Source organism: Dipodomys ordii, unplaced genomic scaffold (assembly GCF_000151885.1).
Source record: "Dipodomys ordii isolate 6190 unplaced genomic scaffold, Dord_2.0 Scaffold33, whole genome shotgun sequence".
NCBI classification, from domain to species: domain Eukaryota; kingdom Metazoa; phylum Chordata; class Mammalia; order Rodentia; family Heteromyidae; genus Dipodomys; species Dipodomys ordii.
Window position 1 is genome coordinate 1,727,914 of NW_012267249.1, and position 21,900 is coordinate 1,749,813.

At 39.7% G+C, this 21,900-nt stretch overlaps 1 protein-coding gene across 5 annotated transcripts in view; it reads left to right on the forward strand.

Annotated features, from left to right (window-relative positions):
• Macf1 (microtubule-actin crosslinking factor 1) overlaps nt 1-21,900 on the forward strand; it is a 167,687-nt gene that overhangs the window by 44,575 nt on the left and 101,212 nt on the right. For 4 of the 5 annotated variants that reach the window (XM_013016840.1, XM_013016845.1, XM_013016842.1 and 1 more), the window contains exons 25-35: nt 511-719; nt 1,219-1,536; nt 3,660-3,826; nt 5,667-5,823; nt 7,547-7,664; nt 9,944-10,006; nt 10,597-10,838; nt 11,731-11,860; nt 13,842-14,041; nt 17,297-17,792; nt 18,655-20,126. In XM_013016840.1, coding sequence (XP_012872294.1) covers nt 511-719; nt 1,219-1,536; nt 3,660-3,826; nt 5,667-5,823; nt 7,547-7,664; nt 9,944-10,006; nt 10,597-10,838; nt 11,731-11,860; nt 13,842-14,041; nt 17,297-17,792; nt 18,655-20,126 — 3,572 coding nt within the window. The remainder of the gene's footprint in view (nt 1-510; nt 720-1,218; nt 1,537-3,659; nt 3,827-5,666; nt 5,824-7,546; nt 7,665-9,943; nt 10,007-10,596; nt 10,839-11,730; nt 11,861-13,841; nt 14,042-17,296; nt 17,793-18,654; nt 20,127-21,900) is intronic. The other variant, XM_013016843.1, reaches the window with a different exon arrangement.

Here is a 21,900-nt window from a genome sequence, read left to right on the forward strand (position 1 = left end):
CTTTCTTTCTTTCTTTCTTTCTTTCTTTCTTTCTTTCTTTCTTTCTTTCTTTCTGGTTTTTTTTTGTTCATAGCTGGTGCTCTACCATTTGACCCACACTTCAACTTTTGGCTCTTTGCTGGATAATTGGAGATATGAATCTCATCTGTCTGTCTATCCTGCCTGGCTGGCTGGCTTCAAACTGCAATTCTTATATCTTATTTTCCTGAGTAGTTAGAATTATAGGCATGAGCCATCAGCACCCAGCAAGACTTTATCTTAGTTATCTTTAGTCCTCAGCATCTTACACAATCTTATATCTTAGATATCTTTAGCCCTTAGTATCTCACCTAATCTTGGTAAATAATGCTTATTGTATTTGCTCTGATACTAATGCAGTTCAAGCATATTCCTTTTATTTTTCTTATTGCCAGGAATTTAAATTAATATATTCAATTTAAAGACATTAAATTTTAAAACATAATACCAAAATAGTACCTACTTTTTGTTTTCATGGCCTTGATCTTCCAGATTCCATACTCAGTTGCTTCCAAAGCCTTTCCTGTAGTTTGGCAGAGCGCTCTGCACTTCTGCAGAAGGCAATTGCCCAGTCTCAGAGTGTCCAGGAAAGTCTAGAGAGCTTGTTGCAGTCCATCAAGGAAGTTGAACAAAACCTCCAGGGAGAACAGGTGGCATCACTCTCATCAGGAGTCATTCAAGAAGCCCTTGCCAATAATATGGTAAGACCAAGAGTTACCAAAGAGGTTGTATTTGCCATTTACCATAATTATATAACTTAGAAAAGGTAACTGGACTTGAATTCATGTTCATGATTCTTGTAATAAAGTTTAGCAATTATTTACCGTAATTATGTAACTAAGAAAAGGTAACTGGACTTGAATTCATGTTCATGATTCTTGTAATAAAGTTTAGCAATAATATCTAATCATTATCATAAGATCTTAGTTTCATTCCCAACACCAGACACATACACACACACAAAAGATATGCATCTCCAATTTTCAAACTGTTGAGACTAAGGAAAAGTGGTAATAGCAAAGTGATTTTGTAGAATAAGAGAAACCTAAAGGGATAAGATATGTAGCATTCTGTAGAGCTATTGCAGTCTTCCATCCCCTAAACCTTGAGATGAACATAGTTACTAGAAGGTTTTTAATAGGTGGCTTAGTTTTCATGAAATAAGTGAACCAAAGATGACAGATTTGTTCTTGACAACAGAAACTGAAGCAGGACATCGCTCGGCAGAAAAGCAGTTTGGAAGCCACCCATGAGATGGTGACCCAGTTCATGGAGAAAGCAGACAGTACCACAGCAGCAGTACTACAGGGCAAACTGGCAGAAGTGAGCCAGAGCTTTGAGCAGCTTTGGTTACAGCAACAGGAAAAAGAAAGCACCCTAAAGAAGCTCCTGCCCCAGGCAGAGATGTTTGAGCAGCTTTCTGATAAATTACAGCAGTTCATGGAAAACAAAAGTCGAATGCTGGCTTCTGGAAATCAGCCAGATCAAGACATTGCACATTTCTCTCAGCAGATCCAGGTGAGACTATACTTGCAATGTTGACAGAATAAAGAGATAAGAACAGCAAGGAGCAAACCAGCATTTACTTAGTGAACACTATCTGTCACTTTTTTTTTGGGGGGGAGGGGGGTCCGGTTGTGGGACCTGAACTCTGGGCCTAGGCACTATCCTTCAGCTCTTCAGTTCAAGGCTAGCACTCTACCACTTGAGCCACAGTGCCACTTCCGGCTTTTTTCTTTTTGCTTATGTGGTGCTGAGGAATCAAACCCAGGGCCTTGTGCATGCAAGGCAAGCGCTCTACCACTGAGCCACCTTCCCAGCCCCCTATCTGTCACTTAATTAGAAGTTTTGCCTGCATCATCTTAGAGAATGATCAACAACCATCTTTTGATTTACTTTTTTCTCATACTACATGTTCACTCCAGTTTAGCAGACATACTTGGCTCAGTAGCCATTCAGGGATGCAGGTTGAGTCTTCAACATGACAGAAGCTTTCATGATTTCTGTTACAAGGGAAAGAGAACATAGCATAGCCATTTACATTTCATTAGTCAAAGTTACATTTGCCCATATCCAATTTTCAGAGTAGTTGGGAAATGTCATCTTACTGTACCTAGAAGGTGTGGATCTAAAACACTCAATGAAAAGTGTTAAAAGCTATCACAGACACATAGCCAGGAGTAGGATTGCTACATCACACTAAATTTGACTATATAACAGCCAGTTTAAACTTCATAATGACTATACCAGCACACATTGCCCCCTGCGGTACCTTAACATCTCCCTATTATTATTTCAGGTTTATCCAACTTTTCTCAGTTTTCAAGTGGGATCTTAGAGTCTGTTTCCTAAATTTTTCAGTTTTGCTTTGAATAATTTCAAACTTTGTAGAGAAAAAGCAAGAATCCAGTAAATAACTGCATACACTTCACCTTGATTCACCAACTGCCAATTACTTTATCTCTATAAGAATACAAAAGAGTTTCACTATGAGCTTCTGTATTCATTATTCTTTATAACATGTGTAAGTTTCCTGGAATTTGGTCAAAAGATAACAATCTTCTACAAATTAGTCCCTCAGTTTTTTTTGTTTGTTTGTTTTTGTTTTTGCCAGTCATGAGGCCTGAACTCTGGGGCCAGGTACTGCCCCTCAGCTCTTCAGCTCAAGGCTAGTGCTCTACCACTTGAGCCACAGCCCCACTTCCAGCTTTTTCTGCTTATGTGGTGCTGAGGAATTGAACCCAGGGCCTCTTGCATGCAAGGCAAGCACTCTACCATGGAGCCACCTTCCCAGCCTAGTCCCTCAGTTTTTGCTCCTTTTAGTTTATCTCAGCTTCATTAGATACTCAGGAATAAACATTCAATGTGTTGTATAACATGCTACCAAGTAATATACTTTAGCTCACAGGAGAAGGTAAGAATTTAATGAGATTTCCTTTTTTTTTTTCCTTTGGGGATTTAAAGATGTTGGCAGAAAGTGTAATTGCATTGGTTAATATCTGTAACTACAATGTTTAAATAATGGTAGGGATAGTAGTTTTGCCTCATTTTACAGATGAGACTGGAAGCTTTGAGAAATTTAGTGGCTTAAGGTTACAAGCTAGGGCTGGGAAGGTGGCTCAGTGGTAGAGCGCTTGCCTTGCATGCCTGAGGCCCTGGGTTCAATTCCTCAGCACCACATAAGCAAAAAGAAAAAAGGGAAGTGGCGCTGTGGCTCAAGTGGTAGAGCGCTAGCCTTGAGCTAAAGAGCTGAGGGACAGTGCCCAGGCCCAGAGTTCAGCCCCACGACCGGACCCAAAAAAAAAAGATTACAAGCTAATGAGGAGCAGAGCCACGACTGAATTGATTATCTTTTTGATCCTCTGAAACTTTTCAATTCTTGCCATTCTGTTATGTTGCCTTCTTCCAAAGCTTCAAATATTTTTGTAAAGGAGACAAAATTTCTTTGTGATTCCTAGCCACTATCCATTATATTAGAGAAAATACACATTTTTATTATTTTGATCTAACAAAGTATTTTTTTTTAGTTCTCCTTCTTCCTGCAAAATAAGGAGAATTTTCCCTGGAGGTATAGATAGCTCTCATCTTTCTGAGTATATTCATAAACTTCAGCGTTTTAATATGTTTCCTTTGCTGTACAGGAGCTCACTTTGGAAATGGAAGACCAACAGGAGAGCCTAAATGCCCTTGAGGACCTAGTCACTGCACTGAACTCTTGTGGCCTTGCACTGGACCTGTCCCAACACCAGGACAGGGTACAGAACCTCAGAAAGGACTTCACATTGCTACAGAAGACAGTTCAAGAAAGGTGAGTTTTCTCTTGGATTGGTTCATGTTAGAGACCTGTTTTTTCTTGCTCCATTACCAGAAAAAATAACATCCCTAGTGCTTTTGTGGAGCCACAGGAGGATCAGAAGTGCCTCTTTGAGGCAAAACTATTGAACCACTTGATACTCTGGGGATTTTGTCTTGCCAATTAGGAGTTCCTTCTCATTTTGAGACAACCTTCTTCGCTATATAACTGGAAGCCCAGATCACCTGGACAAATAAAACAAACTTAGGGCAATAAGTAGGATTATGGCAGAACTTAAAGTATAGAGAGATTGGAGTTGACTTCCCAGAACTGGTTGAGGATTATATTTATAGTCTTCATGTTTGTTTGGACCACACTGAGTTGCTGTTTTGGAGGAGTGTCGAGATTCTTCTTTGGGGGCCAAATAAAGAAATACATGACAGAGGCTGACTGATTTTAGCTTACTACTATTAAAAATCCACAATTCCCCATGAGGAGTCACATAAGGTTTTAAGAATGTGAGCAGGACTTCTTGCCTTGATTTAGACATAAAAGCAATCTTGATTTAGCAGACATATGCCTCAATGACTAAAAAAAAATAGTTGTCAACACTTAGCACAATTGGTTAGACAAAGGTTTCTCTGATGCTCGGTATCTTGTACCTGTTTGAGGCAGACTCTGGGTTGACCTCTGATTGCTTGATAGATATGGTCATTTCCAAAACTTGATCTCTTTTTTTCAGTGGTGGTACTGGGGTTTGTGTTTTCTAGCCCTTTTTTGCTTTAACTGTTGTTTGGATAGAGTCTCACATAATTGCCCAAGCCTAGCCTATATAGAAAGAGGCCTAGGTAGGAAGATTGAGGTTGGTACATGCCTGGGATAATAGACATGCTCTACTATACTAAGTCTATTTTTGTTTTTTTGTGTGTGTTTTTTGGGGGTCCAGTCGTGGGGCCTGAACTCTGGGCCTGGGCACTGCCCCTCAGCTCTTCAGCTCAAGGCTAGCACTCTACCACTTGAGCCACAGCGCCACTTCCGGCTTTTTCTTTTTTTTTTTTTTACTTTTTTTGGGTCTGGTTGTGGGGCCTGAGCTCTGGGCTTGGGCGCTGTCCCTCAGCTCTTCAGCTCAAGGCTAGCACTCTACCACTTGAGCCACAGCGCCACTTCCGGCTTTTTTCTTTTTGCTTATGTGGTGCTGAGGAATCGAACCCAGGGCCTCATGCATGCAAGGCAAGCGCTCTACCACTGAGCCACCTTCCCAGCCCTACTAAGTCTATTTTTATGAGATGAGGTCTTGCTAACTTTTTGCCTGTGCTGGCCTTGAACTGCAGTCCTCCCAGTCTCTGCTTCCCAAATAGCTGAGATTGCACTGCTACACTCAGCTAAAACTATTTCCTTGATTTATGTCTGGCTTACTAACCTAAGACTACTTTGCTAACTTAAGTGGACCTCCAATTCAGCATTTGAGTTGGGCCTTGAAAGAGGCAAATACTTAAAATTTAACAGGGCTGGACTTGAGAACCAGAACCTGCATTCTTTCATTGTATCACAGTACCTAAATAGCAGCCTCCTTTTAGCTTTCTCACTTTAACTCTAGCTTACACTAACCACTTCTTTCCACAGAAATTGAACACGTCTTTCCACAGAAATGTCCAAACATGGGCAGCAGATTCCTTAGTCTGATGCTTTCAAAGCAACATTCTATGTAGTTATTCAGCCAGATTTACTATGGAAAATATTATAGGAAAGAAAAGCCCTGTTAGAAAACTGATGCCTAGAGTCCACAGAATGAAACTAGTTTTGGTTCATTTTACAAAACTTTGTCTGGCAAATAACAAAACATCTTTGTTGACAGAGAAAAAGATGCATCATCTTGCCAGGAGCAGTTGGATGAATTCCGGAAGCTGATTAGGACCTTCCAGAAGTGGCTGAAAGAAACTGAAGGGAATGTTCCACCCACAGAGACTTTCATTAGTGCTAAAGAGCTTGAAAAGCAGATTGAACACTTGAAGGTAGGTAAAGGAAAGTGTCTCCATGAATTCTGCTAGAATATACTTTGGAAGTTGTATGAAGTGATCTCCAGTTATAATGGGAAGTGGTATAAGAAATCCAGGTTGTTTGTTACATTCTCTTAATTTGATTCCCATCTAATCCCACCTAGCACGAAACACTATTATTTCTTTCATGCTAAAAATGATTGGTCAAAGTCCACTCCTTGAAAAGCTTACACTCCTTAGTATGCCTGAGGATTAGACAGATACATGTGAAAAAGTGACTAGGTACAGATGGTCAGAAAGCCATGGAGAAAATAACTAGTACTATTCAATCTAATAAAGAAAAAGTTAGAATCAAAAAGTTGAAAGATACCTTTGAAGATAGGAACCAATCTTTTTCCCCACTCTTGCAGAATCTCTTTTATACTATCTTTAATTTATAGTATTCCAGTCTTTGCTTATGCCTCTGACAAATCTCTTTTTTACTGCTGTTGAGATAGCCACATTATTAGTCCATACTTTCTCATAAAAGCAAACTGAATCTTAAGCAGATGAGAAGGAAGAGCTTGGTTATTTAGAGTGGAAATTCTTAAGAAAAAGATTTCCCAGATCCCTCAGTTCACAATGCCTTTAATGTTTCAGTAATTTTTTAATAATACCTCACCATCACCACTAACACCAAAAACAAAGCAAAACAAAAATAAAAGTCCACCAGTATTTCTACTTGCTAAGTATTAAGGTTCTAAACAGCTTCACAGTAGTCATTCACATGGTGTCCAAAAAATGTTACTGTATTTCCCCAAAAACTTACAATATCCCACTTGTCAGTTTTGAGATTGTGGTCCTTAGAAGTCAAGAATTATTAATGAGAGATTTGGAAGACAGTGACTATGAATCATTTGAAGTTAGTCTACATGAGCTGGCTGGACGTTGTCTCTATGTCTTTCTGTACTTTAACAGCTTTATAGCTTAGATTCAATAAGTTACCAGGCATGTTGGTTATGAAGCTAGGGATAGGGACTGAAAGCTAACATAATGTCCCTGGTTTGGAACGAGTAAAATTCTATTATTAGAGACTTAGCATGATTTGGCTACTTCTTTTATCTCAGAGCAGATGCTATTGTTTCACAATGGAGAAAATACTAGTACTAAAGGTTTTTAATGGTATATCCAGTTCTTTCTCAAATCTAACATAAGTTCCCTTGATAAATACAAAGTGTAGCCTTTAGATGTATTTCTCTACATGTTAGTATATAGCTTTTCACTATCTTCTAGTTATCATTTCCCCTTTTCACACATACTGTCCCCTTTTTCCATGTGGCCACCAGATGTGTTTCTTCTTATGCTCTCTAAATTCATTGACTGTCCATATTTCTCTAGTAACCTATATTGTATTATAATGCAATTGGCCATCTGAGCTCTTAGTTTTAAGTATCATAACCCGATTTTGAATCTAGTTGTTCTGCATGTTGCCTCACTTAGAATAAATATTCAATAGGGATGAATATGAAGAAGCTTCTGAAAATTCCAGGATATTGTTCTGCCATAACTTGACTGGTTAAACCAGGATCACGAGATGCCCAAATATATGAGCTTGAAATATCTGAATGTATAAACATAATATGAGCATGAGTCTGTTAATACTTGTCAAAACTTTAGGGGAGTACATATACAAAAGTTGTCCCTGTTGATTAATTGAAGGTCCCCAGATGTTACATTTAGCAACTTGTTATTTAACCAGGGTCTTCTAGATGACTGGAAAAGTAAAGGAACTTTGGTGGAAGAAATCAATTGCAAAGGCACTTCTTTAGAAAGTCTCATCATGGAGATAACAGCACCAGATTCCCAAGTCAAAACAGGTGAGTACAGGCTCTTGAAATGTGATAAATAAATGTCATTCTTTGTTTTTTGGCCTTTGGAGATATCTTTTTAGTAAAGTCAAAAATCAAAGTTGAGCCTGAAAAGAAAAGGGGTCAACAAAACAATCTTCCTTCTCAGCCTGATGTGTTTCTCCCCTTTGCTGTAACATTGCTCCATGTTACAGAATTTCTTCTTATGATGGGTCAATGAACTAGTGGGTCCATGTACAACTTCAGATACCATGGAAGAATGAATTTTTATCTTGAGCTTTTCTCTTTTGAATGTGTCAAAGGGATAAGTATGCATTTTTTTTTTATCATTCCTGGATGCTACAAGCTTGATATTCAGGGAGAAACTAAATAGTTGGGAATCAACTAAATACACGGGAAAGGCCGTGAAACTCTTTTCTCCAATAAACCACCAGAAAATCGGAAGTGACACTGTGGCTCAAGTGGTAGAGTGCTAGCCTTGAGCTGAAGGGCTGAGGGACAGTGTCCAGGCCCAGAGTTCAAGCCCCATGACTAAATAAACAAACGAAAAGAAACATCTATGGCTAGACAGCCATGGATGAAGTTTCACATGCTGAGTTAGGGCAATCTTGGTTAGGACCTTCTCTTGTTTACTAATCTAATGTGGGCTTTACATTGCAGTATTTTCCACATTTTAATGGAACAAGATTTTTTTGTTTGATCTATTTTTAGTTGAAAGCATAAGAACATTAATATTTCAAGGTTTTATAATTACTATCCTAACAACTATTTTTGTTTCTCATATTTCTGTTTTATCTTTATAATTTCATATCTGAATTTGTACTTTGAAAACTCCTATGAAATAGAAAGAACCAACTTAAGAATATGTTTATGATCATTTAGAGAGAGAACTAAAGCCCCCAAGCAGAATTTATTGGAATGTTCACGAACCACATTTATCAACACTTAATATTTCTGTTTTGTGGGAAGTTTAAAAAAAAAAAAGCAGAAGAGGTCATGAAAGGGAAAACTAGGAATTTCCACCTTTTAAAAAAATCAAGAAAGGCTTTTAATTAAACAAATATGCTTTTTGTGTACTTGTATTTATTGAATTCTTTTTTGTTTGTTTTGTGCTGGTCCTGATGCTTGAATTCAGGGGCTAGGCACTGTCCCTGAGGGTTTTTTTGCTCAAGGCTAGCACTCTATCCCTTGAGCCACAGTTCACCTTCAGCTTTCTTTGGTGGTTAATTGGGCTTGCCTGCCCAGACTGGCCTTGAACCACAATTCTTAGATCTTAGTCTCCTGAGTAGCTAGGATTACAGCATCCACTTATTATTCATTTTTATTATAATGAAAGACATTGATATTAGAATTATTTTGTTTTCTGTGTTTGTGTGCTAGTATTGGATCTTCAACTCAGAGCCTCAAATCTCCCTTAGCTTGTTTGCTCAAGGCTGGTGCTCTATCACTTTAGTCACAATTCTACTTCTGTCTTTTTGTTGGTTAATTGGAAATAAGAGTTTCAGGAATTATTCTTCCCAGTCTGGATTTAAATCTTGGTGCTCTGACTTCAGCCACCTTTGACTAGCAAAGATTATGGGCCTGAGTCATCAGTGCTCCATTCTTTTTGTCTTTATTATAAATCCTCATTCTAATAATTGGTGTTACTTGCTTCACATTGTTCAGAGCTTAAGTTGTAGAATGCTTGTTGTAGAATGCTTGTTATCGGCCTGAGTTCAAACTCCAATACCATATCCCTTCCCCCACTACAAAAAAGGAGAAGAAAAGAGAGAGAGGAGAGAGAGAGAGAGAAGCTGGGCACCTGTGGCTCATACCTGTAATCCTAGCTACTCAGGAGACTGAGATCTGAGGATCATGGTTCAAAGCCAGCCCAGGCAGGAAAGTCCATGAGACTCTTATCTCCAATTAACCACCAGAAAACCAGAAGTGGTGCTGCGGCTCAAGTGGTAGAATGCTAGCCTTGAGCTGAAGAGCTGTGCAACAGTGCCCAGGCTCAGAGTTCAAACCCCACTACCGAGAGAGGGAGGGGTAGGGGAGGAAAGGAGGGGGGGAATTTTACTTTTCCCTAGAAAGAATTAATAATCATTACTGCTAAGGAGCCAATATACCGTAAGTTACACATAAGGCAGCTAATATGATCTGTCTCTTTCCATAAGTATGTTGTCTTGTGCTGTGTTTAACTTCCTGATGCCTAAGCTTAAAGTGAACACCAACAAAGAAATGTAGTGCATATATGTATTCCTAACACGTTGGTCTTGCCCTGTTTGTCTCCTTGTCCTTCTGCTCAGGTTCCATACTGCCCTCTGTAGGAAGCTCTATAGGCAGTGTAAACGGATACCATACCTGCAAAGGTGAGAATGCCATTTCAACAGTGCTTCTGTGTTGGGTGTGTTTATGTTTGCATCTGTTTCAATATATGTGGAGGAACCGCTGCCAAAAGTGGTGTGAGGAAGAATACCTAGGGAACAAGCAACTATGATGTCTATTTGCTGGCTGTGGGCTAAGCAGAGAGATAATACAGTCTAGCTGTGGGACTTCTCTGTAGTTTAGAGAAGAGGGAAAAGAAGAGCTCCAAGTCCATTGAATCCAAGAATATGCTAAAGTTAACTTCTTACTTTTACTTCCCTCACTTTTGTTGTTTTCATGTTTATCAGGCATTTTAAAGTTTACAGCTGAGTATAATGCCAAAGCAAGAAAGCAGATTGAGAGCTCTTTTGCTCTGTGTGTTTACACAAGAACCTTTTTTTAAGTTTATATTGGTTATAGAGTGGAATTTCATTGCTATATTTCCAAGAATAAACAAGAACTTTTCTGTAATTTGGGAGAAAGATAATCATTCATTGACTACAAGGAGTAAAAGAGATGTATAAACTCTTGTCAAGTATTTTAGGAACAAAGAGGAGAGTTATTCCCAATCTGATTTCTCTTTCTATGATACTAGATCTGACGGAGATCCAATGTGACATGTCAGATGTAAACCTGAAGTATGAGAAACTTGGGAGAATGCTCCAGGAACGTCAGGAAAACCTCCAGACTGTCCTCAACAGAATGGGGGACATTCAGAAGGAGGCGAGCTCAGTGTTGCAGTGGCTGGAATCAAAAGAGGAAGTTCTGAAAGCCATGGATGCCTCTTTGTCTCCAAGCAAGACAGAAACAGTGAAAGCCCAAGCAGAATCTAACAAGGTACTGTGTTTACTCAAGTTACATCCCAATATTAAGGGGAAGGGATTATTGTACCAGTGTCCCTCCCTCAACCTAGGGAGTGAGACATGGCCAGTGCTCCAGGCTGAAATGAGTGAAATGAGCAGTATATTTGACTTCCAAATGTTTAATCTGATTTCTAGAGAATTGTCCTATCTGTAAAATTAGAAATTGTAATGAATCAGATTCAGAAACAAAACCAGGTATGTTTGCAGGAAGTGATTAGCCCGGCCCAGAAGCATGAGCTCATTGAGAATAGTGTCTAATTTTCCTTGTAATGCTACAGGACAGCCAAGCATCTTTCCCAACTCTTGGGAAACTAAACTTTTCAACTCTGAGGGATCTAAAACACTACTATTATGAATTCATTATTAAGATTGACATGTGGAACTGTTAAAAATGTCAGAAGATAGAAAATAATAGATCCTATGAGAAATTTTCTCCTTTTTATTTATTTATTTTTTTAACTATTTTAGTTGAGCATAGGACATCATCTTCTGGAACTACCAAAACAGCGCTATTATCATATCTTGGCAGTTTTGAATTTTAGGTGACAATTGTGATTCCACTGATGTGTTGTACTTAAAACTTACATGATGCATGTAGATTTTCATTTCAAAGTAAATACTGAAGTAAAAGGTTAAAAAAAATTGGTATGGCACTGGGAATGGAACTTAGGGTCTTGGTCTTGCAGGTACTCTTACCACTTGAAGCCTCTACGGTTACATACTTTAAAATTTTTAAAAAGTCATTCATAGATCCAGACTTGAGCCTGTAATTGGCTCACCCAGTCTTCCAGGGTCCCCCTGCCCCCAATCCACAGCTTTCTTTCCTATCTACAAGTTCATGATGTGCTTGATATTCTTTTTTCTAGGCTTTCCTGACTGAATTGGAACAGAATTCTCCAAAAATCCAAAAGGTTAAAGAAGCCCTAGCTGAATTACTGGTGACATATCCCAACTCACAAGAAGCAGAAAACTGGAAGAAAATGCAAGAGGAACTCAGTAAGTTGTCACAGGGGTGTCACATCTTCCCTAAATTGTTTTGTCTCCAAAGCAAATAGAAAATCTCTGCACATCCTAGAATCTGAAGGTTGAACCCTTGGCCTTGCTCATTCTGGACGATGCCCCTAGACATTTAGTTTTCATTTTATTTTTAAGAATAGCTTTTTGCAATAACTAGCTCTGAGCTCATAATCCTTCCCGCCTCTGCCTCCCAAGAAACTGGGATCAGCTAATTTTTTTTCCACCAATACTGAGATTTAAACTCAGGGTCTTTCACTCTCCCTTGTGTTGTTTTTTGTTGTTGTTGTTGTTGTTCTTTTTTGGTGTTGTTTTTTATTTTGCTCACAGCTGTCATTCCAACATTTGAACCACACCTCTACTTTCAGCTTTTTGCTGGTTAATTGAAGACAAGAATGTCTCAGGTTTGTCTGCCTTGGCTGACTTTGAATCTCAATCTTCATATCTCAGTCTCCTGAGTAGCCAAGATTACAGGTGTAAGCTACTGACACCCAACTTAGTTTTTATAAACAAGATGCCCATTCTTAAAGGATCAGAGAATGAACCTGAATAAGAAGACATTTTAGAAATTCCACTCAGAGTTAGTCAATTTTGCTTTCTAGTTCAAGTCAAGCTGACAAATTACTTTGATCAAAAACTAAAGAAGGGCTGGGAAGGTGGCTTAGTGGTAGAGTGCTTTGCTTTGCATGCATGAGGCCCTGGGTTCAATTCCTCAGCACCACGTAAGCAGAAAAAGCCGGAAGTGGCACTATGGCTCAAGTGGCAGAGCGCTAGCCTTGAGCTGAAGAGCTCAGGGACAACACTCAGGCCCAGAGTTCAAGCCCCATGACCAACAAAAAAAAAAAAAAGAAGAAGAAAAAAAAACTAAAGAAAGGCCAGGCACTGGTAGCTCACACCTATAATAATAGCTACTCAGGAGGCTGAAGCCAGCCCCAGCAGGAAAGTCCATGAGACTCTTATCTCCAATTAACCGCCAGAAAACTGCAAGTGGCACTGTGGCTCAAATGGTAGAGTGCTCGCATTGAACTGAAGAGCTAAGGACAGTACCCAGGCCCAGAGTTCAAGCCCCACGACTGACAAAAAAAGAAAAAGTTGGGGTGGCTCACACCCGTAATCCTAACTACTCAGGAAACTGAATAAGGATCATGGTTCGAAGCTGGCCTGGGCAGGTAACTACATGAGAACATGAGATTCTTACCTCCAAACTATTCAGAAAAACACCAGAAGTGGTGCTATGGCTCAAGTGGTAGACCACTAGCCTTGAGCACAAAGAAGCTCAGGGACAGCATCCAGACCCTGAGTTCGAGCCCTAGGACTAAGAAAAAAAAAAAAGGATAGTGATGAAAATTGGAAATAATCTAATTTAAGAATAGGCTTAGCTAGGTGCCAGTGGCTCATGCCTGTAATCCTAGCTACTAAGGAGGCTGAGATCTGAGGATCATAGTTCAAAGCCAGCCCAGGCAGGAAAGTCCATGAGATTCTTATCTCCAATTAACCACCAGAAAACCGGAAGTGGCATTGTAACTTAAGTGGTAGAGTGCTCTCCTTGAACTGAAGAGCTCAGGGACAGTGCCCAGGCCCAGAGTTCAAGCCCCATGATCAAAAAAAAAAAAAAAGAATAGGCTTAGATAAATTACCTGTTCATAATATTGAACTCTGTGTAAAGTAACTAGATATTCATTAGCATGAAAATATTTTTCAGATCACAAAATATATAGTACTTTTATATGTACTCTGCGTGTGTGATTGTCTATAGTTGTTTCATATTTGTAGTTTCATGTAACCACCATGCCAAAAAAGATGACAAACTGTTTTTATTACTTAAGTTAAAATTTTTAAAGGTTATTTTTAATTTTTACAAATGTTAAATCGTGGTCCTTGGGTCATTTCCTGTAATATATTAACAATCAGGCCAGTTGCTGATGAGAGTCAAGAACTGAATCCTCTTATTTCCTCTCTACAGATTCCCGATGGGAAAGGGCTACTGAGGTGACAGTAGCTCGGCAAAAGCAGCTAGAAGAATCTGCAAACCATCTGGCCTGCTTCCAGGCTGCAGAATCTCAGCTCCGGCCCTGGCTAATGGAGAAGGAGCTGATGATGGGAGTTCTGGGGCCCCTGTCAATTGACCCCAACATGTTGAATGCACAGAAGCAACAGGTCCAGGTGAGCCATAAACCTTAATGCTTTAGAGTAAAGAAATGAGAGTGATGTGAATCTGGGATTGAATATTATTCTCAGCCAGCAGATTTCATATCACTAAACATAGCTCACTTTGCTCAGCTGTTTTCGTTTTTGCTTTTTGGGTTTTGGGGCTTGGGGGGTTCTGTCAGTCATGGGGCTTGAATTCAGGGCCTGGGCATAGTCCCTGAGGACTTGTGCTCAAGGCTAGTGTTCCACCACTTTGAGCCACAACTCCACTTCCAGTTTTTGAATGGTTAATTGGAGATAGAGTCTTACGGGGACTTTTCTGCCTAGGCTGGCCACGATCCTCAGATCTCAACCTCCTGAGTAGCTCAGATTACAGGCTTGAGCCACTGATGCTTAGTCATTTTCTTCATTTGTTTTGTTCTTGGTTTTGTTTTTTGCCAGACCTGGGGCTTGAACTTAGGGCCTGAGCTCTGTCCCTGATCCTCTCTGTTCAAGGTTAGTGCTCTACCACTTGAGCTATAGTGCCAGCTTTTTCTGAATAGTTTATTGGCGATAAGAGTCTCATGGACTTTCCTGCCTGGTTGGCTTTGAACTGCTATCCTTCATTATCAGCCTCCTGAGTAGTTAGGATTACAGGCATGATCCACTGGTGCCAGCCTCTAATAACATAGAAATTTATGATGTCAAAATTGTATAATTTCCCATGAAATCCTGCTTAAAACATTTTCCTCATTCTACCCTTCCCCCAACCTATTCATTTTTTTCATCCTCTCACAGAGTTCCCTATGATCTAAGAGTGATTTTTGAAAGAAACTTTTCTTTTGACTCCTGCCTCCAGAGAATTTTTGAGCTCTAGTTAGTCTACTTACAAATATTTTTCAGGATTTTTCAAAGTTTTTTTGTCTCAAACACCCCCTTTTATACTCTTGAAAATCATTGAGATTTTTAAAGAGCTTATGTTTATTAATTGCTATCAATACTTACAGTATGTGTGTGTATAGATATATATAATATTACTTTTAAAATAGCAATAATAAAACCATCACAAAAGTATGAGTAACATGTTCAAGCCTTTTGAAACATTTGATGTTAGGTAACCTCTGGTAAATTTGAACATTTATGAGAGAAGAAGTGGTAGAGCACTCGCCTTGAGCTGAAGAGTGCAAGGACAGCGCCCAAGCCCAGAGTTCAAGCCCCAAGACCAACAACAACAACAAAAAATGAGTGTATTAAAACTTAGTGGCTCTTAGTTGCCTATTGAAGAAAGTCAGCTAAAGACCGTATTTAAGGCCTTTTACCCTTTTGTTTCAGCTTGTCTCACCAGCTTCATTTCTAGTCCTACCCCCATATGCCTGTATTTCTACCTATATCAGGTAGTTTGTTCTTTTCTAACATGTCACTTTCCTACAGCTCTGTACCTTTGCCTAATCTTAGGCCCTCTTGAGTTGCTAGGACTATAGATATGAGCTACCAGCACTCAGTTATTTATTCTTTTGTGTGTTGGGGGGTGGGGGTTCGTGGAGGCTGAACTCTGGGCCTAGCACTGTCCCTCAGCTCTTCAGCTCAAGGCTAGCACCCTACCACTTGAGCCACAGCACCACTTCCGGCTTTTTTCTACTTATGTGGTGCTGAGGAATCGAACCCAGGCTTCATGCCTGTGAGGCAAGCACCCTACCAGTGAGCCAACTTCCCAGCCCCCAGTTATTTATTCTTTATTGTCATCTCTGGGGTAGCTTTTCTGATTTTCCTCTTCTACTTTTTGTTATGTCCAATAAATTAAATCACTCTTACTCCATGCTTTCACAGCATTCTGATAGCTTATTGATTACACATCTGTTATTTCTTGAGGTTATGTCCTATTATTTGGATAGTGCAAATGCTATTGGCTCAATTAATCTTTTTTCTTTTTTGGATGGTACTAGAATTTATTTTATTTTTGGGGGAGGGGTCCGGTCGTAGGGCTTGAACTCTGGGCCTGGGCGCTGTCCCTTAGCTCTTTAGCTCAAGGCTAACACTCTACCACTTGAGCCACAGCGCCACTTCTGGCTTTTTTCTTTTTGCTTATGTGGTTCTGAGGAATCAAACCCAGGGCCTCATGCATGGAAGGCAAGCCTACCACTGAGCCACCTTCCCAGCCCCGAGGATGGTACTAGAATTTTAACTCAGGATTTTACACTGGCTATATAGGCATTCTACTACTGGCTATTCCACCTGCCCTTTTGCATTGGTATATGGCAGGGAGCAACATTGGGTTGTTATTTTTGTTTGTTTGCTTAAGATTTTTTGAGATAGGGGTTTGCTTTATGCCTAGGTCATTTCTCCTATTTGTGCTTCCCTGTGTATCTGAGATATTCCTTTGTACTTCTCACAACTGAGGTGACAGACATCATTTATCTTTATAACAGCCAAGATAAATATTTTGCTATCATAATTGTAAAGATGAGGAACTGAAGTTGGAAAAACTTTTGAAATTTACCTAGTGCCATGCAACTAGTGACAGACAGAGCCAGAATTTAAATGCAGGCACTCTGGTACAAGAGTCCATAATCCTAACTTTTGATGAGAGCAATAAAAGATGGAAAATAAATTAATTGAAAGCTTTAAAGAAGCTCTTTCTCTGATTGTAATATATTATAATGTAAAGATTTTATGCACTACTGGAATTTCGGTAAAGAAACTAAGAAAAAAACTGTGGCTCACATCTATAATCCTGGCTATTCAGGAGGCTGAAATACAAAGGTTGTGGTTGGAAACTCATTTGGGCAGAAAAGTCTGTAAGAGACTTATAACCAATTAACCACCAAAAAGCCTGAAGTGGAGCTGTGTCTCAGTGGTAGAGTACCAGCTTTGAGCACAAAACATAGAGAAAAAAAGAGAGACAAGGAAACTAAGAAGAAGCATTGAGAGTTGAAATGAGAAGCCCAACTGGTAATATAACTGACATTGAGACAAATCAGAGGCCTGGTGTTGCACAGCAAAGCTGATAAATGCCGAGATAGTTTCCTACCCTAGATTGACCTTAGTAACTGACACTAAAACAAAATGAGACAAAGGAAAAAAAATGTAAGATAGATACAACCAATACTTAAAAATAAATTTTTATTAAGGAATTGTCAAAGTAATACTTCCTTAGCCTAGTAGACTTATCCCTGGAGTTTCCTGGCTTATTTTCAAAAGAGGATTGGCACAATCCAAAATCAGTTTTTGTTTTGACACTGTTTTTAGATCTGTTTTCTCAGTCCAAACATCTTGGTGTCATTTTGGTTTCAGTTTATGCTGAAGGAATTTGAAGCACGCAGGCAACAGCATGAGCAGCTGAATGAGGCAGCTCAGGGCATCCTAACAGGCCCTGGAGATGTCTCTCCATCCACCAGCCAAGTACAGAAAGAGCTCCAGAGCATCAACCAGAAGTGGATTGAGCTGACGGACAAACTTAATTCCCGTTCCAGCCAAATTGACCAAGCTCTTGTCAAAAGCACCCAGTACCAAGAATTGCTACAGGACTTATCAGAGAAAGTGAAGGCAGTTGGACATCGACTAAGCAGCCAGTCGGCCATCAGCACCCAACCTGAGGCAGTAAAGCAGCAACTGGAGGAAACTAGTGAGATTCGATCTGACTTAGAGCAATTAGATTGTGAGATGAAGGAAGCCCAAACACTGTGTGATGAACTTTCACTGCTCATTGGAGAGCCATATCTTAAGGATGAGCTGAAGAAGCGTTTGGACACAGTTGCCTTGCCACTCCAAGGTTTAGAAGACCTTGCAGGTAAGTTAGGGTGAAAGTGGCAGTAGTCATGAACATCTAAGATCAACTTTAGCTTGCTTTTGAGCTTATAATAATGTTAATCTAGCCCTTATTCCTGTGACAGAGAATTGCTGTGGTTATTACACACTGAGCTCCATATGCTGTATGGAGTTCTACATACCACGGTCCTAGATATTAAAGCTATAACACAAAGTCAGCAGGTAGACATGCCCATAGGTGTACTAATACTAATAAGTGGACTTACATATGCCTTTTTATTATGGCCACTTAGTTTCTTTATTCTTTGGGTATATCCATGCATAAACCCTCTCCCTGCATATATGCAAAATTAGAATATATTCTGGACTTCTGATGACCTCATAAAAGAAAAAATAATGTCATCTCTTTATTGCTTATTTTTCTGGAATTATTTATGACTGTCAATTTTTAGTAGCTTAGAACTCTCAGGTCACCTTATAAGGTTGATAGATTTAAATAGGATATAATGTGTATACAAGTCTAGTTATATGCCTCTTTTATAGTACACTCTCAGTTAATATTTATTTCCTTCCCCTAAGATTCCTTCCCCAACAAATATTTTATTTATTTTTTTTTGGGGGGGGGTCTGGTCATGGGGCCTGAACTCTAGGCCTGGGCGCTGTCCCTCAGCTCTTCAGCTCAAGGCTAGCACTCTACCACTTGAGCCACCGTGCCACTTCTGGCTCTTTTCTTTGTGCTTATGTGGTGCTGAGGAATCGAACCCAGGACCTCAGGCATGCAAGGCAAGCGCTCTACCACTGAGCCACCTTCCCAGTCCCCCCAACAAATACTTTAAATGCCATGTTCAGGCTTGATTGATTTTGATTTCATTTTCTTATTTCAGCTGATCGCATGAACAGACTACAGGCAGCTCTTGCCAGCACCCAGCAGTTCCAGCAAATGTTTGATGAGCTGAGGACCTGGTTAGATGACAAACAAAGCCAGCAAGCAAAAAACTGCCCAATTTCTGCAAAATTGGAGCGACTGCAGTCTCAGCTTCAGGAGAATGAAGAGTTTCAAAAGAGCCTTAATCAACATAGTGGTTCCTATGAAGTGATTGTGGCTGAGGGAGAATCTCTGCTGCTTTCTGTGCCTCCTGGAGAAGAAAAGAGAACTTTACAAAACCAGTTGGTTGAACTCAAAAGCCACTGGGAAGAACTTAGTAAGAAAACTGCAGATAGACAGTCTAGGCTCAAGGACTGTATGCAGAAAGCTCAGAAATATCAGTGGCATGTGGAAGACCTTGTACCTTGGATAGAAGATTGTAAGAACAAGATGTCTGAGCTGCAGGTTACTCTGGATCCAGTGCAGTTAGAGTCCGGTCTCCTGCGGTCAAAGGCTATGCTGAATGACGTAGAAAAACGCCGTTCCTTACTGGAAATACTAAATAGTGCTGCTGATATTCTAATTAATTCCTCAGAAACAGATGAGGATGGTATTCGGGATGAAAAGGCTGGTATCAACCAAAGCATGGATGCCATTACAGAGGAGCTACAGGCAAAAACAGGGTCACTAGAAGAAATGACTCAGAGGCTCAAGGAGTTTCAGGAAAGCTTTAAGAATATTGAAAAGAAAGTTGAAGGAGCCAAACACCAACTTGAAATCTTTGATGCTCTGGGCTCTCAAGCATGTAGCAATAAGAATCTGGAGAAGCTAAGAGCTCAACAAGAAGTACTGCAGGCCCTGGAGCCTCAGGTAGACTACCTAAGAAACTTTACTCAGGGGCTGGTAGAAGATGCACCCGATGGATCTGATGCTTCCCAACTTTTACATCAAGCTGAGGTCACCCAGCAAGAGTTCTTAGAAGTAAAGCAAAGAGTGAATAGTAGTTGCATGATGATGGAAAACAAACTGGAGGGGATTGGCCAGTTTCACTGCCGAGTCCGAGAGATGTTTTCCCAATTGGCAGACCTGGATGATGAGCTAGATGGCATGGGTGCTATTGGCAGAGACACAGATAGCCTGCAGTCACAAATCGAGGATGTAAGGCTGTTCCTTAACAAAATTCAAGTCCTCAGGTTAGACATAGAAGCCTCTGAAGCAGAGTGCCGACAGATGCTAGAAGAAGAGGGGACTCTGGACCTACTAGGTCTCAAAAGGGAACTAGAAGCCCTAAACAAACAGTGCAGCAAACTGACCGAGAGAGGAAAAGCTCGCCAGGAACAGCTGGAGCTGACCTTGAGTCGAGTAGAGGACTTCTATAGGAAATTGAAGGTTCTCAATGATGCAACTACAGCTGCAGAGGAGGGAGAGGCGCTCCAGTGGGTAGTGGCAACCGAAGTGGATGTCATTAACCAACAGCTAGCAGATTTTAAAGTAAGTGTTGCTCCTCTTTTTTCCTTTTCCTAATATTTATATATTTGCTTGGTACTAATTGAGTATCTAAAGTTTCACTCCCAACTCTGGTTTTCATATTCTCACTTCCCTTGCCACCACAACACACTGTAAGGAAACGAAACAGTCTCTTGGATGTACAATAAGATGGTTTGAACTTTTTCCTACCATAGTTTAATTTTCATTATTAAGGGTGTAGAAAAAAATGTCTAGCCTTCCTTATTCTTATGTAAGAAACTCAGGATTTCCTGAGATTTCAAATTAACTAATTTGCTAACTGCAGTGAAGACATCCTCAGGGCTCTGTTTTCAGATTTACCCACGAGATGCCCTAAGATAAACATGGTTCACCTCCTAAAGTGTTGATATCACACAGGGGAAATTTTTAAGTATGCTAAGAAATAGGGAATCAAATTCTGATGTTATTAAATGAAACATGATGCTTTAAAAGATGCTTTTTACAGCAAGCAGCTTAATAGTGCATCCCAGATTCCAAGAGTACATGTTCTTTGCCTATAGGAGAGTTTGAGTTCTGTTTTAGTTTTTATTACCTTCAGGAATTTCCAGTCCTAAGATTTTGTGAGCCTAAATTAAAACAATGCATGTTTAAATGCCTGGACCCCAAAATGTGGATTTGCTGGCCAGGGGTATTTCTTTTGAGTTTGACTCTCACTATACTCAAGGGTTTCCTTTGTGCTAAATGCTTCACTCCACCACTGTGACCTTCATGGTATATAGAATAGATTTAGAAAGGATACTACTGGCATTTCATTTTCATCAGTAATAGTAATTATTCCCACTTATACTTACATAGTTAAACAGTAAAAATTTGTTCTCTCAGAACCCCTGCCCATCAAAGATTAAAGGCAGCCAGGCATGGTGATACTTCCCTGTAATCCTAGCACTTGGGAGGCTGGGGCAAGATGAACAAGACTTTGAGGCCAGCCTGGGCTACATAGCAGATAATATAGTAAAACCCTGCCTCAAAAAATAAAAACAAAAAAGAGTAGGAAAGACATTGACACCATATCAAAGCCACATTGTCTTAGAAAGATGATAGCTTTGTGGGCCAAGATCCAAGTATACAGAGTGGCCATCGCTGAAGAACCCCTTAAAAAACGACCTAAGGGATATTCAGCATTGATGTGATATATTAGCTACAGGCTCTCTTACCATGCTTGGAAATAATGCCCGGATTAACAGTAGTCCTTATTTCTGAGTTTCTTGAGGTACCTGCTAGAGAAAGGGTAGATAGAGAAAATTCATACTCATGAGCCCATTTGTGTTCCTCTTCAAAACACACATGCTTCTGTTCTAGTGTCAGTGTAGCCTTCCCTGTTTAGCCTGAACATTTTTCTTTTCTCTCCTGTTGGAAATTCCTCAAGAAGATACACTTTCTATAAGTATATGTCTATTATCCAATTCACCTGGATCCATTTTTAGAAAACAAATTTATCCCTGTCAGCTGCAAAATGGTTTTAACTAACTAGATTTTAGCTAGCATAAGAATTACTTTAAATTTTATTTTCCTTGTTTTCTCAACATTATATTATGTATAACTTTTTCTTAATGAGTGCAGGTTAACACTAAAAAGTATACTTTATTCTACAGTAATATTCTCAAATATATTAGAAAAATTGGGGGCTGTTCTGATGTACATGTTCCTAAATTATTATGCAGTTTGAGTATTGAAGTACTGGTTCAGGACCTCTGCCATGTTGTACTGGTTGAATCTGCTTGGTGTATATGAAGGAGAT